This window comes from Oncorhynchus kisutch, linkage group LG5 (assembly GCF_002021735.2).
Source record: "Oncorhynchus kisutch isolate 150728-3 linkage group LG5, Okis_V2, whole genome shotgun sequence".
Taxonomy (NCBI): domain Eukaryota; kingdom Metazoa; phylum Chordata; class Actinopteri; order Salmoniformes; family Salmonidae; genus Oncorhynchus; species Oncorhynchus kisutch.
The window spans coordinates 50,615,749-50,635,299 of NC_034178.2; the positions used below are offsets into that span (position 1 = coordinate 50,615,749).

Sequence of the window (19,551 nt, forward strand, 5' to 3'; positions counted from 1 at the left end):
CGACAATGCGCTTATAAAAAAATATCATAACCGTCTGGCATGCAGATCGGTAAAAATGGTAGCATAAATTGCAAGCTTCCACAAACTTGAAACTCATTAGCCGGCCTATGGACTTTACTATAACATTCATTTAAAAAATGTAAACACGCAAGCGTGTGCACACATGGGAGGTTCACGTGCCGACCTATCAGCCGTCCAACTGATTTGTTCTGCCACCGGCCCTGGCTCTACCTGTGCAGAGGACATGCCCCCTTGCCCTTCCAGTCTCCAAAGTACCCTTTTGGGTGGTGGTATCATTTCCCCCAAAATATTTTTTGATATAAATGTTTTGGTAATTTCTGTTTGGAACCCACTGCCCATAAGTCATCGTCAAGTTCGCCACCCGGTCTGTTGGTTGCGCCCATGGTGCGAATTACGGGGAGCAAGCTCATCTCCTCTGAAAGAGACGTTAGCTGCCATAAATTCAACAAAAGTCCAACTTTGGGGGGGGGGTCTCTAAATAATGATAATTGAACCATTCTTCTATTTGTTTAAAATGCAGTGGTATATATGTTTTAAAGTGGTAAATATGAAAATATTCTAATGAAACAAACACCCCCACCTCTGTCATGTTTAAACCATTTATGTCTATGTGGCAGTGCTGTCCATCTGATAGCGCTGAATTAAGGCCTCTGCTGAACTCCTTTACGCATAGATTTTTCTTTGTAGGCCTACTTCCTCATTTGCACCATTTGTTTGCTATGCGTCTTGATAAAAATAGCCTATGCTTTTATTCCAATACATTAGATTTATCCGTTGATGTATCATTGTTTGCTTTTGTCAGTCAGCTGTTTAGAGGCTCATTGCTTTGTTTTTCAGGTGCGCACAGGTACTGGTGCCATCCGTGGCCAAAAGTAGTTGACCATTTATTTAGCTTTATTATTTTCCATCAATATTTGTTTTCTTTCCTGGACCAGCTGATGATGGTCAACAATAATACTAGACAACTAGCCTACTGTCACGGATCTAAACAGTAATGTTGCTAATTCTGTTCACCAGTACCAGAGGTGGACATCACTGGCCTTCCAGGCTTCACTGAACTCGATTCATTATCATCAACCCCTGACAGTCTTGTCTGATTACACACACCTGGTTCCCAGGCCTTGATTATGATGTTATATATGTGCCCTCTGTTCCCATGTCCGTTGGAGTGTTTTGTGCGTTGTGTATTACGGGTCTCATCCCGTGTCATTCTACAATGTTTACCCTCGCTCTTATGTTTGGGTACATCCCAGTGTTTTGTATGCTGTTTTTGGGGGGTGTATTAAAAACCCTGTTATGAATTCCTGCGCCTGTCTCCAAATTCTTCATAGCAGCGTGACAACTACATCTAGACACCAATGCGCATCCAATCCATCCAACAATTATATGTCAATGACAGTATGCCTATAATTGACTCTTTCGGACATTATTTTAGATTTGTGTGCCCATTGGAACTGTTTTCACACCAAAACATTGAAATGTTCAATGTTCTAATTCAATTGTTAAATGCTGAATAATGACAAATAACCCTGTCATAAATGTAATTAACGTAAGGAAAGGTAGTGTTTTATGTCACACGATCTGTCAAGATAAAACATGAACTAATTCATTATGGACAACTCATGAACTAGGTTGTGAAACATGTTTTGATTCAACTTGTGTATTATATTGAATGTAGGATACCTATTCTGCATGTGTGTATGTGTTTAAAATAGCTTTGGATGAGAGGGTAGGCGACCAGCAGCCTAGTGGATTCTAAACGCATTTTTGCTATGCACTGAAAGTATAGGGAGTGTTAGTTTTTTCCCTGCAATCAGCAATCAGTTTACCCATCTATTTTTGTTAATACTACATCACTGGCTAATGGTAGTCCTATTTGAAGTTGATGGTAATACACCTTGTAGCCTACCTTAGTAAGTTGACTGTGTGTGTTAGGGTGACCATCCCGTTTTTCCCAGGACAGTTTCAGCCGTATTCAAATCAAATTAAATCCAACTTTATATATATGAACCCTTTGTAATTACCTGGACTTCTGCATAAATTGGTCATAAAATTGGATCTGATCTTCATCTAAGTCACAACAATAGACAAACACATCTATTAATGTAGGCCTAATCAATGGCAATCCCTGGATGTCTTAACCTCTCTTGGGTAGGGGGCAGTATTTTGAAGTTTGGATGACAAACGTGCCCAAAGTAAACTGCCTGTTACTCAGACCCAGAAGCTAGGATATGCATAGGCATGGTAGTATTGGATAGAAAACCGTCTGAGGTTTCTAAAACTGTTAAAATAATGTCTGTGAGTATAACAGAATGGATATGGCAGGCGAAAACCTGAGGAAATTCCATCCAGGAAGTGGGATTTGTTTTATGCAATTTGTTTTCCATTGAATGCCTATTGACTATTTTATGAGTTAGTGCCCAGATTTCAGTTCCTATAGCTTCCACTAGATGTCAACGGTCTTTAGACATGCTTTCAGGCTTGTATTTTGAAAAACGATGAGTAAAAATAACTTTTGGTCAGTGGACAGGGGATGTATGCAGAGCTGGATTGGGCGCCTGACCGTGAGCGCGCCGTTCGTTGTTTTTCCTTTCTTTTGAAAAGGCTATTGTCTGGTTTAAATATTATTTATTATTTAGACAATAGACAACCCGAGGATTAATTATAAACACAGATTGACATGTTTCGATGAAATTTACAGGTACTATTAGGATGTATTCGTCTGCATGTTTTGACCGCCCTGGAGCCAGGGGATTACTGAACAAAACGCGCCAACAAAACTGAGTTTTGGGACATAAAGAGGAACTTTATCGAACAAAACAAACAATTATTGTGTAACAGGGAGTCTTGTTTATGCAACCATATGAAGATCATCAAAGGTAAGTAATTAATGTTATCGCTATTTCTGACTTTTGTGACTCCTCTACTTGGCTGGAAAATGTTTGTATGCTTCTGTAAGCGGGGCGCTGTCCTCAGATAATCGCATGGTATGTTTTCGCCGTAAAGCCTTTTGAAATCTGACACAGCGGCTGGATTAACAAGAAGTTAATCTTTAAGCCGATGTATAACACTTATATATTTTATGAATGTTTATTATGAGTATTTTTGTATTTTGAATTTGGCGATCTGCAATTTCACCGGATGTTTGCCAGGTGGGACACTACCATCTCACCTGCCCATAAGAAGTTTTCAGCAGCTTGGAAAATTCCAGAAAATTATGTAATGGCTTTAGAAGCTTCTGATAGGCTAATTGAAATCATTTGAGACAATTGGAGGTGTACCTGTGGATGTATTTCAAGACATACCTTCAAACTCAAACTCAGTGCCTCTTTGCTTGACATCATGGGAAAATCAAAAGAAATCAGCCAAAACCTCTGAAGGTACCACGTTCATCTGTACAAACAATAGTACGCAAGTATAAACACCATGGGACCACGCAGCCGTCATACTGCTCGTCATACTGCCCGTCATACTGCTCAGGAAGGAGACGTGTTCTTTCTCCTAGAGATGAGCGTACTTTGGTGTGAAAAGTGCAAATGAATCCAGCTACAAAAGTATATATATCCACAGTAAAACGAGTACTATATCGACATAACCTGAAAGGCCGCTCAGCAAGGAAGAAGCCACTGCTCCAAAACCGACATAAAAATGCCAGACTATGGTTTGCAAATGCACATGGGGACAAAGATCATAGTCTTTGGAGAAATGTCCTCTGGTCTGATGAAACAAAAATAGAACTGTTTGTCCATAATGACCATCGTCATGTTTGGAGGAAAAAGGGGGAGGCTTGCATGCCGAAGAATACCATACCAACCGTGAAGCATGAGGATGGCAGCATCATGTTGTGGGGGTGCTTTGCTGCAGGAGGGACTTCACAATATAGGTGGCATCATGAGACAGGAAAACTATGGGGATATATTGAAGCAACATCTCAAGACATCAGTCAGGAAGTTAAAGTTTGGTCGCAAATGGGTCTTCCAAATGGACAATGACCCCAACCATACTTCCACCTCAATCCTATAGAAAATGTATGGGCAGAACTGAAAAGGCGTGTGTGAGCAAGGAGACCCACAAACCTGACTCAGTTACACCAGCTCTGTCAGGAGGAATGGGCCAAAATTCACGCAACTTATTGTGGGAAGCTTGTGGAAGGCTACCCGAAACGTTTGCCCCAAGTTAAACAATTTAATTAATTGAGTGTATGTCAACTTCTGACCCACTGGGAATGTGATGAAAGAAATAAAAGCTGAAAAAATAATTCTCTCTACTATTATTCTGACATTTCACATTCTTAAAATAAAGTGGTGATTCTAACTGACCTAAGACAGGGCATTTTTAGTATGATTAAATGCCAGGAATAGTGAAAAACTGAGTTTAAATGTATTTGGCTAAGATCTATGTAAACTTCCAACTTAAACTGTAAGTCAAACACTTGTCATTGTTCTTTATTGTAGTAATGTAACGTTAACTACATTTTTTTTATTTTGAATGCAGTATTTGTAATATTCTGCAGTTTTACTGCACTCTAACTGCAGTTATACTGCACTCTCACTGCAATATTTTCTTGTAAGGGTATTTGCCAATGCAAGTAACATAGTAGTAGCTGACTATTTTCTTGCTTATTGTGTAGTGGAGGATAAAGAATACCTGTATGCTATTGATGTGTAATTGTGTAGCCAATCTGTGTATGGACCCTAAAATGTTTGATTTAAATATTAGCTCAGAAAAGTGGCTTTATTTGATCTAGCTACAAAGCTTCCACTGGTAATGGTATCCTAGTGGTTAGAGAGCTGGGCCAGGACCCAAAAAGTTGCTGGATTGAATCCCTGAGCTGACGAGGTTCAAATCTGTTGTTTCAGTTGAATTCATTCAGTTGTACAATAGTGCAGAAAAGAGCCAAAAAAAAATTCTTCTCCTCCTGAAGACCAGAATGTGTCTTTACGCAAACTTGTGTCTTCTTCTTCTATGGTATGTAAGCATTTGCACAATTTAGTCAGTATGCCACCACCTACTGTGCAGGATGGAAACAGGATTCCAAAAAGATGGAACCAATGTGATCCCTACACAGGCTCAAGACACAGGAGGTTGATGGCACCTTAATTGGGGAGGATGGGCTCGTAGTAATGGCTGGAGTGGAATAGGTGGAATGGTATCAAATACACCAAACACAGTTTCCATGTGTTTGATGCCATTCCATTCGCTCCGTTCCAGCCATTATTTTGAGCCGCTGGCTCACGGGGAGTTTGGGAGGGCGGGCTGTTTTCTGGCGCCAGTACCCCTTGCAAGTCTTCCGATGTAAACTCTTGAAGTCACAAAAACTTTTCAGTCGCAGCTACAATAATGTCCACTACCATATCTTCACTAGGTCTTTTAATTGCCTCCGATTGACCACTCTAACTTTTGCCACTTCCAGCTCCTTCACCCTTACAGGGCACTCCAGGAACTCGGGATCTTAATCCCCAACACAATTGCAACACCGTTGTCCTTCTACACATCGTTCTTCAGTATACTCCGTCCACCTGCACACACTAAAACATTGCCAAATCCTTTAAAATGTTTACACTGCAATGGTTTGGGAGTGAAAGCTCTTACTGTGAATCTTACAGAACTAACATAACCAACAGACTTTCCTCCTTTTCACCAGGCACCAACCACTCCTGGAATTCTCTTCAGGTATTCAATGTTAACATCCATCTTTACCCCTGTGATGACTCCTTTAACGGGCGCTCTACTCTGAAGTTCAAAGCATGATACTTCTGTTGTATGGATTCTTTTGAGGCCCACTGCAGTCTTCCTCTGTTCTTCAGAAGCACAATTAATCAGAATAAGACCACTTCTGGTCACTTTGATAGATTCCACCAGCGTATGCTTCACCATCTTCGACACCGCAAACGGGTCTCCCAGATATGCATCCTAAATCAACAAAAGCATCCCAACAACAAACAAATCCTTATCCGACATACACAAAGACCTATCTTTCACTCCAATTTTAGATCATTTCCTCTTTAACACTAGTGTTCATCCTCAACAGCTTCGCTCAACATCCTGCTCGATTCAACCCTGGCATCCACTTCCGCCATCTTGACCGCCTTTCACAACTACCACGCACTCGCATCAATCCAATCTCAACCATAACGGTTTGTGCACTTTCTGTCTTATGAGGAGGCTTGAAACAGGCTTGAAGTTGTGTTCTCGTAACAATTTTATCTGTTTGCCCTATTTCTTGATATGTTTGACTTTTACAGTTATTAATTCGATTAATTTCAATGTTTGAACAGTTTATTTCAGTTCATTTCAGTTTACCAGTAGGTAGGTCTATTACTTTAGTCCTTGTGCTGGAAATGCCCCAAGGCAGTCCAAATGCTCTGTCTAAACGCTAATACTGTACACCTCACACTCTCTACAGTTTTGGAAACATTTGGAACTTAACTTTCATATAAGCAAAAATAAGAAGTTAAATACAAAAGATATACTTACTGTACTCAGTTTAAGAAAGTTGCACCTAGCTGTATTTTCAGAAACACATGCGATCCAGCCAGAAATGTGGAATGGAATGGTCCAATGTGCAAGGTGAGAGGATGTGTCATAGCCCAGGCAGTGTGTGAAAACAACTAGGTGCAACTTTGCTAAACTGCTTACAGTATGTGTATATTTTGTAGTTGAAAGATTATTTATCGCTTTTATGAAAGTTAAGTTCCAAACGTTTCCAAACCCATATCGTTTTAATATTGTTCATTGATCCAGCTGTAGTCCATACCTTCAGTTGAGAACTCAAGGGCTGGGTATACCCCTTTGGGTTCTCGAGAGCTAGTAAGTAGCCTAGCTAGCATCTAAGTTACATTGTGAAAAAGCCAACCTATAGCCTACCTTTGTTTTACTGCAAAATTAACTTTATGATATTGAGAAAAAATTATCATAATTGACCTACTAGAAAACCTTCGATAGCTCATAGCTAATCTTGCTCAGACACTTCCACCCATGTGCAATTAGTCAAACAGGGACAATGAGGAATTACATGACTTTCAAATAAATATTCTTCAAGTAACTATGGATTCAGACACACTCAGACTCATAGAAAGTAATGTGCATTTGCAGATTGCTGCTGCAATGGAGTCAACTAAATGATGTTGACAGGAAGTGCATTTGTTGCTCTCTTTTTTGCTCTCTCTCTTGACCTCTAGATTAAGACCTTAACCTATTTTAGTTTGTAATGTCACCTAATGTCTCCATAACCATATCTGCAGTGACAGTCCTAGGCCTATATAACATAACTAACCCTGTGTCATGCCTGCTCCTGCTCTCCCTCTCTGGCACTCGGCGGGCCATCATTACACACACCTGTCACCATCGTTACACGCATCAGCACTTCATTGGACTCACCTGGAATCCATCACTTATTTATTGCCTCCCCTATATCTGTCTATTCCTCAGTTTCATCCCTGTGTCAGCATTAATGTAGTTTTGTTTCCCCTGTCCAGACGCTGTCCTTGTTATGTTTCATGTCGGTTATTTATTAAATATTCACTCCCTGTACTTGCTTCTCGTCTCCCAGCGTCTGTCCTCACACCCTGGGCCTTACCACAGTATGACCTTAATCTCGCCTAATAGCTATTGGCAGTGCATCCATGCTTCATTTTGCTTTCTAGTGTAGAGGAACTGAATATCTGCTGATTTGGTTAGATTGGGGGATAGGCACTACTGTGTTTTTGCGAAGATGCTCACTCTACTCTTGAAAGTAGGCACAATCTTTGCATGCATTACACGAGTGCAGGCACACACTTCTCCCTTCAATGATGGATGTGTTTTGTCAGCATGTTAATTTTTTGGAATAGGGAGAGAGAAGAATGCAGTAAATTGGGATAGTACTGCTAATTAAATGATTTCTATAATCAACTTTCATTAAACAGAGATCAATAAAGCGGTGCAAGGATTAAAACAGGGTCCATACCTTATCCACTGTTTTACAAGGAAGCTTTAAACGACCTCGTATATTCCACTGCGCTGAGGCACGTTTCCATGGGAACGCAGGATGGGGTGGAGGATTTAAGGCAGCTGAGCAGTATATTTTATTCCCCCTTTTTATGCGTTTCTGTCTTTATTTAGATTTGATCTGTCTTTGGCTGCCTGGAGTATGACTGATCTGAAATAAAACTGTGCAGAGAAAGGGGTGTGGAGGGGGGGGGATTTCCCCATCTTACCCTTAGGTGCAAATTAATATGACAACAGTATTGTCAGATACATCAGGGAGTGAAGGCATTTTGGAACATACATCATCAAGAGACACTCAGGAAAGCCTTGTAGACTCGTTATAGTAGATAGCAGCCAGGGATCTTCATGAGCCCCAGATGGACCTTAAGATAGACAAACATAATATAAACTGAGAGTGAGAGTGAATGAAAAGGGACAGATTAGGAAAGGAGGGATGGACTTGTTGTAGAGTGCTGGTGTGATACGCCATGCTATAGTTGAGAGGTGGTGTGATATGCCATGCTATAGTTGAGAGGTGGTGTGATATGCCATGCTATAGTTGAGAGGTGGTGTGATACGCCATGCTATAGTTGAGAGGTGGTGTGATATGCCATGCTATAGTTGAGAGGTGGTGTGATATGTCATGCTATAGTTGAGAGGTGGTGTGATATGCCATGCTATAGTTGAGAGGTGGTGTGATATGCCATGCTATAGTTGAGAGGTGGTGTGATATGCCATGCTATAGTTGAGAGGTGGTGTGATATGCCATGCTATAGTTGAGAGGTGGTGTGATATGCCATGCTTTAGTTGAGAGGTGGTGTGATACGCCATGCTATAGTTGAGAGGTGGTGTGATACGCCGTGCTATAGTTGAGAGGTGGTGTGATATGCCATGCTATAGTTGAGAGGTGGTGTGATATGCCATGCTATAGTTGAGAGGTGGTGTGATATGCCATGCTATAGTTGAGAGGTGGTGTGATATGCCATGCTATAGTTGAGAGGTGGTGTAATATGCCATGCTATAGTTGAGAGGTGGTGTGATATGCCATGCTATAGTTGAGAGGTGGTGTGATACGCCATGCTATAGTTGAGAGGTGGTGTGATACGCCATGCTATAGTTGAGAGGTGGTGTGATATGCCATGCTATAGTTGAGAGGTGGTGTGATATGCCATGATATAGTTGAGAGGTGGTGTGATATGCCATGCTATAGTTGAGAGGTGGTGTGATATGCCATGCTATAGTTGAGAGGTGGTGTGATATGCCATGCTATAGTTGAGAGGTGGTGTGATATGCCATGCTATAGTTGAGAGGTGGTGTAATATGCCATGCTATAGTTGAGAGGTGGTGTGATATGCCATGCTATAGTTGAGAGGTGGTGTGATACGCCATGCTATAGTTGAGAGGTGGTGTGATACGCCATGCTATAGTTGAGAGGTGGTGTGATATGCCATGCTATAGTTGAGAGGTGGTGTGATATGCCATGATATAGTTGAGAGGTGGTGTGATATGCCATGCTATAGTTGAGAGGTGGTGTGATATGCCATGCTATAGTTGAGAGGTGGTGTGATATACGCCATGCTATAGTTGAGAGGTGGTGTGATATGCCATGCTATAGTTGAGAGGTGGTGTGATATACGCCATGCTATAGTTGAGAGGTGGTGTGATTCTCAAAGAGGTGGTAGCTCTACTGTTTGGGTTTTGGCACAGAGCGACTTCATTTCTCCAGTGTTTCAGACTCAGAGCAGGCTGTATTAGACCATTGATTTTATAATTAGCTCTTTTCCTCCAGAACTCTTTTCCTCCAGAGCTCTTTTCCTCCAGAGCTCTTTTCCTCCAGAGCTCTTTTCCTCCAGAGCTCTTTTCCTCCAGAGTTTTGGAGAATAGTAATAGACGAAGAGTAGAAATTGGCAAAGAGGATCAGAGGCAGAGGAGCAGACAGTCAGATGGATCCTCCGTTCCATCCAGCCATTCTGTGATAAAGTGTATGAATGGTTTGTCTTAACAGTACCTCATAAAAATCACAGGAGACAAGCATCAATCAATAAACAGGTAGTGTTTTATTACAGAAACGACTCTACACCGTGTGAAGCACTCAGAAAGTAAACTTCACAGTCAAATGGATAAATCGTTAAATAAAAGAAAACCACATAACCAATAGACACAACTTGTTCATTCTATAACTCCTGTGAACACTTTTACAAATCTACAAACATTTTTAAAGCCTACTCACAAATCGGGCTAGTTATAGCACCTAGAGAAAATGTATACCTAGATCAAAATAGTAACATTTTCAAATAGACACATTGCTTTCAATAAGAAACCTCTCATTTCAAATGTAGGTCGACAGCTAGCATCTGCTAAGTTGTATGGCCTAATAAACCATTGTTCCATTTCTATGCAAACATCAGTTGAGACTGTGCTCATATGAACATGGCACAATAGTCACCTTTCATGCAAAACATCTTTTAATTTCCAACATTGAATCTTAACCAAACCACTAATATAATGTAAACAAACAAAAAAATCGAAGAGAAAAAGTGCCAAATTGTTTTTTTAGTTAGAATATTTTTTGTAGAGTAACTCACCACACAACCAATACAGTCTTTAAAAAAACACACTCATCACACACAACATCCCAAGCCAGATTCATAATCGTATACATATTGTATCTCTACAGCACAGTTTGTCTGCATGGCTGACTGTAGCCAACAATAATATAGGGCCTACATTGTAAATTATCAAGCAACTTGTCCTCTGTCCTCAATGCTGTTACCACAAGGGGGAGCAGTCTGCAAACTCACTATGAAAGAGGAAGATGAAGAGAAGAGAGAAATAGTTAGATGATGCTCTGTGGATGGATGCTTGCATGAAAGAGAGAGGGAAAGGGCATAATAGTTATAATGGTTAGAGAGAGAGAGAGATAGAGAGGGAGAGCGAGAGAGAGAGAGATAGAGAGAGAGAGAGAGAGAGAGAGAGAGAAAATAGTGATGATGTGGTGAATACTGAACACTGTGTGACTAGTGATAGATCATCCCCACACTGCCGTCCCGCCCTTCCTGTGTGGCACTACTCCCACTGGTCTACTCCAGCTGATGCACTACCTCTATAACACTCACATTCGTTTTGGGGAGGAAAATCATTATCATTTTACAGATGCTCTTATTCCCGCTGTTCTTTAATTCATTGGCACTGCTGCAGTGCTTTATATGTCATAACACAAGAAAAGGAAAGGAACAGGGTCGTTTTAACAGCAGTCAGCACTGTGTATGTACAGTCAGCACTGTGTATGTACAGTCAGCATAGAAAATGGTTAGGTTGGAAATGGAGGAGTGTTTGGGCCGAAGGCCAGAAGAGTCACCTTAGCATGGGGTTGGTGAGGTCTGGCAGAATCAGTGGTGTGTCTTCACCCTTACTGGTCTTGTTCTGCTCTTCCTCATCCTTAGTCCAGATTGATAGAACACACACACATACACAAACACACACACAATAAAACAACTCCAGTGAGGATTTCAGGGATATTGATATGGGGATTTTAACTGATTTGATGTCAGTATGTTTTGTTGATATTAAAATGCTTGGTCTGTGTTTCGGATGTGCTATAGTCTTATATTTAGCTGTTTCCATTACGTATTCTCTGTGTTTTGGTGGTATTTAGTTTGACATTGGCTGTGATATGGTGGCCTACCGTCTCAGTCTGGAGACACTTCACACTACGGTGAGAGGAGCGTTCCAGGGCGTCGCTCCAGTAGTGTAGTCTGGGTGTCCGGTAGGGTAGGGGAGATGCAGGCATCTCATCCTCAGAAGAGGGTGTCTCATCCTGAGATGGAGTGTCAGCGTCACGAGCTGCAAAGGAAGACATGGTGTCTTTTAAATATGATGTCATGAGCATCCAAGAATGGGACGACGTCTGTACTATACTGTATATGACTAGAATGGGCACTGTGATTGCCTGGCATTGGGTCTGTACATTAGCCTCTATGGTATTAGTATGACTCACTGGTTGAGTAGTAGAGAGCCACTTCATTCCACTTATTGTCTGTAGCCACCTCCAGTCTCTGCTCCAACTGATGCATGTAGTCCAGCAGGTCCTGTGTGTATTTGAATGTGTACACAGCAACCATTACAGGGCATGACAAGCACAGATATGGAAACATCCACAACATGGTTAACTCAACCAAACCCATCACTAAAAAGTATTTTTAAACCTTATTTTGATCAGTGATGCCACACATAACAGCAGTTAAATATATAGACATAAAGAAGAGACACCCGATATAAACAGCAAATAGCCTGATCCTTGCCTGTCTCTCCATCTTCTGCTGCTCTCTCTCCTTCTGGCTCATTCTCATTCTGGCCTTCAGTTCCTGCACCTCCCTGCGGGCATCGCTCAGCAGCACCTACAGGGGGCACTGGTGTGTTAAGCGATGGCCGGTGGGGTAAGTGTGATTTACAGCCTTGTGTGACTCACTGTGGGGAGCAGTGTGTGATGAATGGGTGTTGATGCCAGGCTGCTGGCATATCTATTTGTGTCTGTCTGTTTGTGTTTGTGTGTACTGTGAAAGTAGCCACGGATGTTTTTTTATTGGGGTTCAGCAAACAGTTTCCCGAAATCCGATCTGATCTGAATGTCCGATGAGGGCACAGATTAGTGACACGATGGTGATGGCAGTTATATTTAGACATGTATGTTTTCGTGTACCAATAGTTGTATATGGTCTATGTGTTTGTGTATGATGAAATATAGCCTACCTATTGCAGTACAATTGACTATATTTACCCTGTTGCAATCCTTCTCTTTTCCAAGCTCCACTTCTAGTTTCTGCCTCTCCATCCTCTCCTCTTGGAGCCACTGTTCCTTCCGCTGCATCTCACGGCTTAACTTCTGCACCCTCTCTTTATCAAGCTACAGCAAGGAAAGACAGATTAATAGATCAAAAATAGGATACACATACACAAGATTCATAAATACAGAAATGATTGGCTGTATGCTAACTGAAAAAGGTGGTTGTCTGATCCACATAGGCTAAGCTCTGTTGCCTCATATGCTCAGGATCTGTGAAACAGAGATGAGTTGGAGCCTTATTACGCCATGATCCTCAATGGAGTAGGAAACTTAGCTGGATCCAGAAGTAGGGCTCAGAAAGGGGGTGTTTGAATGAATCTTAGTGCTATGCATTAACCTTGAGTAAAAAAAACAGGTGCCAGTCAATCTGGACTGGGCTAATAGGAATCAGCAAATTACTCAACTTTTGATCTTGCATTATCCCTCTGTTCTGCTGCACCAATTCTGTATTACGGGGTTACCCCCACCTCTGCTTTGTGCTGTATATGTTTGTATTGGAGGTTGTGCTGTGAATTGTAGTGCTACCCTATCCAGTAACCACTGCATTAACCTCTGCTGCTTGTTGGAAGGCCTCTCTCTCCTGGGCCCAGTGGGCGCGTCCCTCTCTCAGGGCCAGGTCAGCCTCAGACTGCTGCAGGGTGAGCTGGGCGGCCTGCAGCCTGGCTTGGTGCAGCTCAGCGTGGCTGTGGCCCTGCTGAGCCCCCATCTCACGCAGCTCCTGCCTCAGACCTTCTGCCCCGCGTTCGCTGGCCTCCAAACGCTTTTGCATCGCCCTCAGCTCAGCCAGCACAGCCCCGTTCTCCACCTGGGGGATAAGGGGAGATGTTAGTATGTTTTTTATGTGGATTTCTATAAACTTGTGTTAAGTTAAATGGCTAATCATCTTCTTCCCATTGCTGAGGTCACTGGGTACTAGGAGCTGACACCCAATGTTCAGGTCACTGGGTACTAGGAGCTGACACCTGTCGTTAGATCTGGCCTGGCTCCAGAGATCTGCTGTCCTGGCACAATTCCACAAGTACCAACGTCAGGGCTGAGTAGGCTATGTAGGGATTTGAACTAGCTGTATTACTGCACGAGAGGGAAACTACACACTATTGTTACCTGCAGATTATTTCTCTCCTGTTCTTCATCCCTCAATTGAGTGGACATCTTTTTCACTCTCTCCTTCATCCTGTGGGTCAAAACAAACAAAGCGGTTGACCCGCAAAGCGAGAGAAAGTAAGAAAGACAGAGTCAAACTCTTCTCTTTCACAAATACTTAGTTACCTTTCAAGTTCAGCTTCTGTCTCCTTCCCTCTCTGAATTAGAACCATTATGTCATCTTCCAGCCCTCTGATTCGCTGCAGGAACTCAGCTTTCTCATCCAATAGAGTAGACAAGGTTTCTTGAGAGGACTGCATATCCTTCCAGTATTGGGGGGAGAGAAGAATAGCGATGAAAGGGTTTATGGCTATATAAACAAGATATATTTAAGCTTTTAAGCAGTTGTAAACAAATCCAGATCCATTTATTTACAACATGTAGAATAGGCGCACCTTCTGGAGTATAAGGAAATATTTTACTCTAAGCTCTGTGTCTACTGTACCAGTTACTGTCTGCTGATCTATCATCCATTTACCCAGTGTACATATACTGTTATACCTTCTGTTTCCCCTCCACCTTCTCCATCCTGTCGCAGCTCCGTCTCAGGTTGTCCCTCAATTCAGAGATCTCCTCATTCATCCCCTCCCTCTCTCGCTCCCACTCATCCTTCGCCATTTTGCTCCTTTCTTCCTCTCTCTCCTTCTCCCTCTCTGCCTCCTCCCGGGCCTGTTTTGAATCGGCCTGTTCTCTAAGGCATTCATCCAGCCGAGTCTGATCGTAACAGAGAAAGAGAAAGAGAAAGAGAAAGAGAAAGAGAGAGAGAGAGAGAGAGAGAGAGAGAGAGAAAGAAAGGGAGAAGACCAAGGGGTCCATGAAAGAAGGCTTGAAAGCAGTGCAACAATTTTCATTTTTTCTCTTTTTTTAAAAAGGGACAGTGAGCTCCAATCTCCTCACATGTTGGATTATTTTTAGACAGGTAGAAAGTTAGGAGTGGGACACAGAATTTATAGGTGAGAACAGGTGGAACATGGTAGTTGAAGTGGGATTCGAACCCATGCCGACATCGGCTTTGTGCTTGACAGATTTCAGCACTGCTGCTGCGCCACGCTCCCGCATGCAACTACTATTTTCAAAGGGAAATGATCAAAACAGGAATTGTTAAACTCTCAACTTGTATGGAGCATCCTCAAGGAACCAAACTATTCACATAGACTGCGCTCCTCTGCATTAATTATACCCACAAACTGTTCTCATGTTGGACATATTATAACATGAGTATGACACATTTATAAAGAAGTTAAGTGAAACTGAGCTATTGTCCATCCCTACATCCCCACCTGCAGGAGTTGAGCTCTGGGCACCACCAGGAGCAGGTCGTCCCCGTCCCCCTCTCCGCCCTCCTCATCCTCGTCCCGCTCCTCTGTCAATGTCTCCAGCTCATCCAGAGGCCTGGAAATGCAGAAGGTGAACTGGCGACTGCGGGCACACACCTCGCCTCTCTGATCCACATAGACAAACTGGTACTCCACCGCACTGGGGCGGGGCAGGTAAGAGGCTGTGGAGAGGGAGGAGATATGGAGTGGGGGTACCGTTTTTTTTTCACTTCTCCTGTTTGGTTTATCATATTTTCTTCCCCAAAAACTGATCAAATGTGTTGAGTATAATATTTACCAATTTTAAGTCAATTGTATGCTACATCAAGGGGTTTGATTAGTTGACAAAAAATGTTATGCTAATTTGCTGGTAAACCCAGCCTTAAAAGGTACTTCTCATTCCTGTGCTAATCTGACATGATGGATGCATTCTTACCTTGGAAATGTACACAGCAGTTGGCATTATTTCCTTCTGTGTACCCCTCAGGAGTGAGTGCCCATGCAAAGGTGGTGTACTCTTTCACTGATGACCAGCCAGCCTGAGTGAGACATTAGTAGTTCTCTATATTGTTCATATCAATAATAGGCTACCCTTGTGATTTTTTGGAAGTGTTCGTTTGTTTGAAACATCAAAACAGTACAATGCACAAACGCTTAGTGATAAAAATAAATGTGGAACCTAATCTTTCCAAAATCCTACTAATGCTGTTAAAATACCTTTATAGTGATCACTCTGGCTATTAAAAAAAAAATGTAAAACAGGAAAATATTGTGATCCCTATAAGAGGAGTGAAATGTACTATTTGCAGGAAGCGAGGTAGGTTGTGAATGTTACTACACCTTGAAGAGGCCTATCCAGTCCTTGTTGGTCCAGTGATGATGAGAGGTAAGGCTGTAGTGGCACTCCACTCTACTTTGGGGGAAATACATCTGTCCCACATTCCGAAATTCCACCTTGGACTGCTTTTCCATGGCAATTAGGAGCTCTGTAGAGACGAAAACATGACGTGGAAATGTGAAATGTGTTCCAGTCCAGTGGAGAACAGCTGATGAAAAATGATAGCTGTACAAGTTTAGGAATGTGATGTGTTCACTGTAACAGACACGCATATGTCCCAATGTTCATAACAAACAACACCACGAGTATGCTTGAGATTAAGGCCATAAAACAAGCTATGGATGAAGTAAAAACAACAATGTTGCCATTTTACTTCTACTGTGGGATCTGCTTTAAAGGGTATTTGGTTTACACTATTCCATAGTTTTATATTCTTTAAAAGTAACATGCTTGTAGTAAGCCTAAATTACAATATTAGTTGAAAGCTACTATTCAGATTGGAAATCTTTGGATGTAGGCATACCATAGCCTTTAGCCTACTTACCTACATATTGACCCTTTCATTGCACTGGTTAAAAGCCATCAATCCAGTTTATGGTTTTAAAGCTGATTTTAAATACAATAAAAAGTAGAGATGGTAGATGTACATCAGCTGGTGTGTTTTATCTCCAATTGGAAGCCTACAGGCAGTGGCATAATATTTTGCAATGTCATGGATTGAGGTCAAGGGCCTAAAGCTATTCTTGGTAACATTCTGATGAATGGCAAAACCTCTTCGAGTGTAGTTGATGGACAGGAGCAAATATTAGATTTCCAAGTGTTGTGAAATGAGCGTTCACTGTCCATGCCAGAATCGTTTCTGAAAATACTAAAACAAGCAGGACAGAGAGTGTGAGAGATCTGAGCCAGCAGCCAAGCAACGATGATAGTGAAGTATGGAATATAGGCCTACAGGATTTTTGTTGTTGTCATGATGTTGCTGTGATCACCCAAAGATAATGCAACATTGTTATGGTACATTACTGTTTTGTCTACTCATCTTAACCTGTCACTGTAATTACTGGGTAATTGACATGTTTGCTTAATTTAAAAGTAGATTACACCTCAGACAGCCTACGGGATTAATAAACAAACTTTTACAAAAATAATTCATCTAAAAGATAGTTATAACGTATTATGACGTGGCATAGGCTATAACAGCCTAGATTCATTGATAAATGCTCCAACTTGGGCTGAACTGTCCCCTTAAAATTAACATAACCTCATACATTTGAAAAGATGATCATTTAGTTCATATTATGCTTGTGTTATCAATAGGCTTATCTAAATGTTGCCAGGGTAGCTTGAAATTAAAGCCTAGTAAACCAATTTGATTTGGAGCCTAAATGATTAAGCATTTGTCAAGTCAGCAAGTCATACTTTTGTTATCATGTAAGAAATTAACAACATTGATAAATTAATGCACATACATTGTCATAGATTTTTTTTGTAAAGCTTACCTAAAGTGGCTACGCAATTTTCTCCCAATCTCTTCAATGCTGCCTATTTGTCAGAGAGATGTGATTGAAATAAAGTGATGCATGCTCGCCTGTCAACTAATAGCAGGCTGCCTGCTACTACAACACAAACACACACCCGGGGACAGCTTGAAAACAGTTGGCTCCATTATGGTAAATGCAGTTCTTGAGAGGACATCACATCCTGAAAGGAATATACAACGTTTGGTCTTGGACTACAACTGCCATGTGGGGCGCATGGTAGTTAAAAGATAGCGCTGTCACGTTGAGATAAAAAAGAACTGTCACTCACTGCGGCTTTTGAGATCGATTGGTTTACTGACTTGTTGTAAATTAATGCGCAGTTGGAAGAATGCGTTTCCGAGTAGAGTTTTAAATCTGTTCTATTTTTCTCTTTAGGCTACTGTGAAAACAGGCTGTATTTCATATGAAACCTACCGAACTCACAGACGGCTATTTGGAACATTTGCGTAATTTTGATTTGATTTTCCCCTGTCGTCAGTAGCTTCCTTAGCCAGGTCACTCCTACGATGCAGTGCCTTTTGGATATCACAACTTTTGCTATATGTTTTTAAAAATTATTATATCGGAAAAGGGACATGTTTTACTCTCTGAAAAACATACTGATCAACATCAGGCACAAGCTCAGGCACAGAACATTTCTGGGCGCATTTTCCAACCTGAGCATAATCCTAACAGGGTGGAAATTTGGAGCCTACATTAGCCATAGCTCTGTGAGTGTGAGTGGCCAAGAATGAGCTAGGGACATAAAATAACATAACATAAAATAATAAATACAATAATCACAAAAAAACGTTGATGAGAGAGAATTTTACTTGGACTATAAAATAATGAAGAGATTGTAAATATTTGTTTATTTTATGACTTTTGTTTCTTGTGGAAGTTGATGAATAACACCCAGTGACATGGCAAAAACGCCTACATCCACTGAAAAAAAGTTTAAAATGCATAACATTCCCTTTCAAGATCCATATTATGTGGCAAATCACAATGTTTGTCAGAATGTTTGTAAAATAAACTGTCCTGGTAGTAACGGCTTGCGAGCGTCGGAAAGCTAGACTTGAGAACGCATAGTAATACAGTGCATTCGGAAAGAATTCAGGCCCCTTGACCATTCCCCAGGGTAGTTGTTTAGGCAGCTTACTTTTTTCAATCTTTGAGTAAAGCCAGTGTGTCTATGTATACGGATGACTGAGCACTATACATGTCAGCTACTGAAATGCTACTGAAATGACTGCAACACTTAACAAAGAGCGGAATGGGTAGCAAGGAATAAGTTAGTCCTAAATATTGTCAAAACAAAAAGCATTGTATTTGGGACAAATCATTCACTAAACCCTAAACCTCAACTACATCTCATAATGAATCATGTGGAAATTGAACAAGTTGAGATGACTGAACTGCTTGGAGTAACCCTGGATTGTAAAACTGTCATGGTCAAAACATATTGATACAACAGTAGCTAAGATGGGGAGAAGTCCTACAGGCCCTAGTTTTGTCACACCTGGACTACCGTTCAGCAGTGTGGCCAGGTGTCACAAAGAGGGACTTAGGAAAATTGCAGTTGGCTCAGAACAGGGCAGCCGGCTGGCCCTTAAAAGTACACAGATAGCTAATATTAATGACATGCATGTCAATCTCTCATGGCTCAAAGTGGAAGAGAGATTGTCTTCATCACTATGTGTTTTTGTAAGAGGGGTTGACAAGCTGAATGTACCGAGCTGTCTGTTTAAAATACTTGCACACAGCTCGGACACCCATGTATACCCCACAAGATATGTCACCAGAGGTCTCTTCACAGTCCCCAAATCCAGAACAGACTATGGGAAGTGCACAGTACTACATAGAGCCATGACTACATGGTACTCTATTCCACAGTACTAC

General features: G+C 41.5%; 1 protein-coding gene across 1 annotated transcript; it reads right to left on the minus strand.

The window, feature by feature from the left end:
• Positions 1–10,022: 10,022 nt before the first annotated feature.
• Positions 10,023–17,758, minus strand: calcoco1b (calcium binding and coiled-coil domain 1b). The gene is made up of 14 exons (XM_020468396.2): positions 17,629–17,758; positions 16,132–16,277; positions 15,728–15,830; positions 15,256–15,473; positions 14,477–14,689; positions 14,102–14,238; positions 13,937–14,006; positions 13,383–13,637; positions 12,767–12,892; positions 12,291–12,386; positions 11,987–12,077; positions 11,675–11,832; positions 11,348–11,427; positions 10,023–10,789 (listed from the first exon to the last, which is right to left on the minus strand). The coding sequence occupies exons 2-14, from the start codon at positions 16,261–16,263 to the stop codon at positions 10,759–10,761; spliced, it is 1,710 nt and encodes a 569-aa protein (XP_020323985.1). The 5' UTR covers positions 16,264–16,277; positions 17,629–17,758; the 3' UTR covers positions 10,023–10,758.
• Positions 17,759–19,551: the final 1,793 nt, after the last annotated feature.